The sequence below is a fragment of the Camelina sativa genome, unplaced genomic scaffold (assembly GCF_000633955.1).
Source record: "Camelina sativa cultivar DH55 unplaced genomic scaffold, Cs unpScaffold01579, whole genome shotgun sequence".
Taxonomy (NCBI): Eukaryota; Viridiplantae; Streptophyta; class Magnoliopsida; order Brassicales; family Brassicaceae; genus Camelina; species Camelina sativa.
In genome coordinates this window covers 458-4,593 of record NW_010922697.1, presented here as the reverse complement: position 1 = coordinate 4,593, position 4,136 = coordinate 458, and the positions used below count along the sequence as shown (strand labels likewise).

At 37.2% G+C, this 4,136-nt stretch overlaps 3 protein-coding genes across 3 annotated transcripts; all 3 read left to right on the top strand.

Moving 5' to 3' along the window:
• The first annotated feature begins 2 nt into the window (after positions 1-2).
• On the top strand, positions 3-2,317 carry LOC104774124 (dolichol kinase EVAN-like). The gene is made up of 10 exons (XM_010498792.2): positions 3-78; positions 259-329; positions 483-563; positions 645-859; positions 961-1,150; positions 1,255-1,320; positions 1,410-1,498; positions 1,606-1,720; positions 1,802-1,853; positions 1,953-2,317. Exons 1-10 carry the CDS (start codon positions 3-5, stop codon positions 2,165-2,167), a joined length of 1,170 nt encoding a protein of 389 aa, XP_010497094.1. The 3' UTR covers positions 2,168-2,317.
• Positions 2,318-2,481: 164 nt separating this feature from the next.
• Positions 2,482-3,220, top strand: LOC109131662 (the record flags this gene model as incomplete). The annotated part of the gene is made up of 2 exons (XM_019242828.1): positions 2,482-2,616; positions 2,916-3,220. A coding segment is annotated over exon 2 (279 nt), but the record flags the coding sequence as incomplete, so codon positions are not given.
• On the top strand, positions 3,221-3,771 carry LOC104774123. Its single transcript, XM_010498791.1, has one exon. The coding sequence runs from the start codon at positions 3,221-3,223 to the stop codon at positions 3,629-3,631; it is 411 nt and encodes a 136-aa protein (XP_010497093.1). The 3' UTR covers positions 3,632-3,771.
• The last annotated feature ends 365 nt before the right edge of the window (positions 3,772-4,136 follow it).

The following is a 4,136-nucleotide window of genomic DNA, read 5'->3' as shown; positions in this document are numbered from 1 at the left end:
GGATGTTATTTCACGGTCTTGCAGCTGTGAAATTGATTCGACATTTGTTTTCCACCTTCCCTTCTTGTGCCTCAATTGGTAAGTAGAATAGACCACATCTTGGGTTAAGTAGTAGTTTTGGGAGTATTCTTTCAGTATATTCTCCGTGCTCAAGAGTTTACTAGTTCCACTTTAGCAATCATGAAATAGTTAAGACTCTGGATTTGATCACTTTTATAATTCCACATTTCTAATCCTTAATAATTGCCACTTCTATAGGGGAAGCACTTCTCGTGACCAGTGGTCTTGTTCTCTACTTTGGCGACTTTTTGGCATGCACAATTGCAAAGGTTAGAGTTCTTAAACTTTTTTTATAATTGTTGAACAGGTCATGCATTTGTATTTTATCAGTTACTGCAATACTAGCAAGAATGGCTCTGTAAATTTGTCACTGTAACTTTGCCTTCTTTGGTATGAATCATACCGTATGATGATTACTACAGATTTTCGAGAAATTGATACCCGTAGATCTTGTCTCAATAAGCTATGGAATAAGGAGAACTGAAACCGGCATAATCGTCCAGGTATTATAATAAAAATCGAAACTAAATGAATAGTTACCGTTACTGTATTGCTGTATAACAATTTACCTGTCTCCTTCGTAGGGTCTACTGCTGGGCCTTCTACTTTTCCCGATGGTGTTTAGATTTACTCTGTATATATATGAAAGCTCGTTGAGAAAGAAAGATGCTCAACAAAGAAACTGCAGTGTTGTTGCAAAATCTGTGTTATTTCTTGTTTCACTTCTATTTTTTATGGTCGTGGCTGTTCCTTCTTGGATGCAGTTTGTACACGATTTCAACCAGCATCCTTTCTTATGGTACTTTATCTCTACAATCAATTACTTATCTTGTGTCGTCTAGCATCTGTAGTGACCATTCCACCTTCTAAGATTGTATCCAACTTTATACTCTGTCGCAGGGTGCTCACATTTGTCTTTTCTGAACCTCTGAAGAGACTTTCATTATGTATCTACTGGGTTCTGTTGATCGTTGTGTCTGTCTCACGATTTTATAACATCTCGAGGAGTAGCAAGGTTGAGAGAATCTTGCTTCGGAAGTACTACCATCTGATGGCTGTTTTAATGTTCTTGCCAGCTCTTGTCTTACAGGTGACTGGGTGATCAAGAAAAACTTATTTTATAATTCAGAAACTTGGTATGTGTTAGTCCGCTCCTCTAGTAGCTTCCTATAATTTTGATGTCCTTTCATGCAGCCTAAATTTCTCGATCTAGCATTTGGTGCAGCATTGGCGGTATTTCTTGCATTGGAGATCATTCGAGTAAGCCCTCTTCTGATTCAAATAACTCATCTTCTCGATTTCATCACATTCAATGGGCTTGATGCAAAATACTCATTTTGCAAAACCAGATCTGGAGAATTCATCCCCTCGGAGAGCCTTTACATCAATTCATGAATGCTTTCACGGACCATCGTGACTCAGAGTATCTGATTGTCAGGTATGCCAAAACTGTTTTAAAGACCATGGATGGGAAAATGCAATGTAAAATTATTACATTTTTGTTTGATTTGTATAACTATTGACTATATTATGTCTGATTTGTAGCCACTTTTCACTCTTACTTGGGTGTGCGCTTCCAATTTGGATGTCTTCTGGGTTCAATGACCGAGCTTTATCCCCATTTGCCGGAATTCTCAGCCTCGGGATTGGAGATACAATGGTAAGATTTTACTCAGCAGAGAATCTACCTTCGAAAACCCGAGTCTCTTTTAATGTAATGTTATAACGATATGCTTTACAGGCATCAATGGTTGGGCACAAGTATGGGGTGTTAAGATGGAGCAAGACAGGAAGTGAGCATTTTCTTCTCCTTTTAAAAAACTCTCAACTATTATTGCTTTCATCAGAAACTAATATTGTCAAGTGCGTAAAATAATGTTTGGCCGGAACAGAGAAAACGGTCGAGGGTACAGCAGCAGGAATAACATCGGTAATGGCAGTCTGCTTTGTGCTGGTCCCAGTATTAGCATCAATGGGTTATATACTAAGCCAAGGATGGTGGTCGCTTTTTGTGACGGTGACAGCCACCGGGATGTTGGAAGCTTACACGGCGCAATTAGACAACGCCTTCATACCTCTTGTCTTCTACTCACTCCTCTGCTTGTAGGTAGTTTAAGTCGTTGCTCTTTAGTCATTCTTCGGTGTGTTTTTTTCACTCAATGTACATAACAAAGTATCTTACCACTAACCACACTTCCTCATGTATGTTACCTATTAAGAGACAAATCAATTGTTGTACCGTGCCTTTTGAAAGATACTAACTATCTATAAAAAATACATATCCAAGATATTTCCACAGCCATTCAAAATCCAAACAGACCAAAAATGAGTTTTTCAAAATTGGGCTTAAACAAGTAAAAGGCCCAATTACGCTTTAGGGACGGATCCAGGTATAAAGGTAAAAAAAAAGAGGTTTTGTGAATTTTGATCTTCGTCACTCTTCCTCTTCTCCAGTTTTTTCTTTCTTTTCTTCGCTTCTCAGTTTTGACTAAATATGCCATGACTGTCTGAGATAACGAGATATTCGCCGAGAGCCATGTTTTGTTAGCTTCCAAGGTTAGAAAAAATTGTGTTTGATTAGTTTTATATGCATTGTATTTTCAGTATTATGCACGCAAGGTGTTTGATCATTTGCCTGAAAGAATTATTGGGCTACGAGCACTGTGTTTCGGAGGTTTCTTGTAGTTGTATTAATCACATGAATGTTAGAAAGACGCAAATTAAGAGCCTTTGATGCGTTTTCTTTGGTTTCGAAATGTTCAATTTAATGCCCTGTTCTGACTCAATTTTAATCTGAATTTCATGTGAGCGGAACATTACTGACAACGTTTGAGGTTTTTTGGTTATTTTTATAGATAAAAAAAGGGTTTTTGTAGAAGCAATGACAGTTCTGAAAAGGTACGTCTTAAGGCTGTTTATGTCGATCAAGTACATAACAGCAAACGTAGTTGACAGAAACAACGGGAGAATAGTGACAACAGCTTCAACAGTGGAACACGCAATCAAGAACTCGTTAGAGTGTGGCCGTACTTGCAATGCTAAGGCAGCGGCTATCGTAGGAGAGGTTTTGGCGATGAGGCTGAAAGTGGAAGGGCTTCAAGATGGGCAAGGAAGAGGTATTCACGCCGATGTCAAGAAAGAAATTGAAAAGAAAGNAGCAATGACAGTTCTGAAAAGGTACGTCTTAAGGCTGTTTATGTCGATCAAGTACATAACAGCAAACGTAGTTGACAGAAACAACGGGAGAATAGTGACAACAGCTTCAACAGTGGAACACGCAATCAAGAACTCGTTAGAGTGTGGCCGTACTTGCAATGCTAAGGCAGCGGCTATCGTAGGAGAGGTTTTGGCGATGAGGCTGAAAGTGGAAGGGCTTCAAGATGGGCAAGGAAGAGGTATTCACGCCGATGTCAAGAAAGAAATTGAAAAGAAAGGGTTTAAGAGTCGGACCAAGGTATGGGCTGTTATTAACTCCCTTAAAAACAATGGCGTTACACTCATTCTTGACGATGATGATGATGATGATGATGATGATGATTACCGTGATCGTTCTTACGAGGGTCATCGGTAAATCCTTAAGCTTTACTTTCGGTGTCATATTCTCTAGCTGTTGTGTAATCTTAGATTCTGGTCTGGAATAGTAAAATCTTTGTGACATAAGAATCTATCAGGTTTTGAATAAGGTTCAAATAGTAACTTGTACTTATATTACTCTTTACAAATCATGTCTTAACCATTAAGACTATTTTAGTTTCTGCATTCAGTTTAACTTTTAATTACATAGATTTTATATTATGGTCATGATTGGTGAAGACTTTTAAGACTTTAAAAGCATTTAAAAGTCTTAAAAGCATTTTATTTACTAATCAGACTTTTATGATTTTTTTATTTTTTAAAGTTTCAAAAGCCACTTTAAGTTTTTACTTCTTTATTTCCTTTTTCTTTTTAAGCTTTAAAACTAACAAATTTTAAAAACTTTTTTTTTCTTCCTCTATCATGATTAAACACTATAAATTTATCTATATTTTTGCACAAACTTTTTTTTACAGATTAATTATCAGTATTTTTTTTCTCTT

What these genes read in the sequence shown, in the direction of transcription:
- LOC104774123 (XM_010498791.1), top strand. Translation starts at nt 3,221, where the DNA reads ATGACAGTTCTGAAAAGGTACGTCTTAAGGCTGTTTATGTCGATCAAG.
- LOC104774124 (XM_010498792.2), top strand. Translation starts at nt 3, where the DNA reads ATGTTATTTCACGGTCTTGCAGCTGTGAAATTGATTCGACATTTGTTT. An exon ending in AAACCGGCATAATCGTCCAG is followed by an intron (nt 564 to 644) that starts GTATTATAATAA and finishes TCTCCTTCGTAG; the next exon opens with GGTCTACTGCTGGGCCTTCT. An exon ending in TTGCATTGGAGATCATTCGA is followed by an intron (nt 1,321 to 1,409) that starts GTAAGCCCTCTT and finishes TTGCAAAACCAG; the next exon opens with ATCTGGAGAATTCATCCCCT.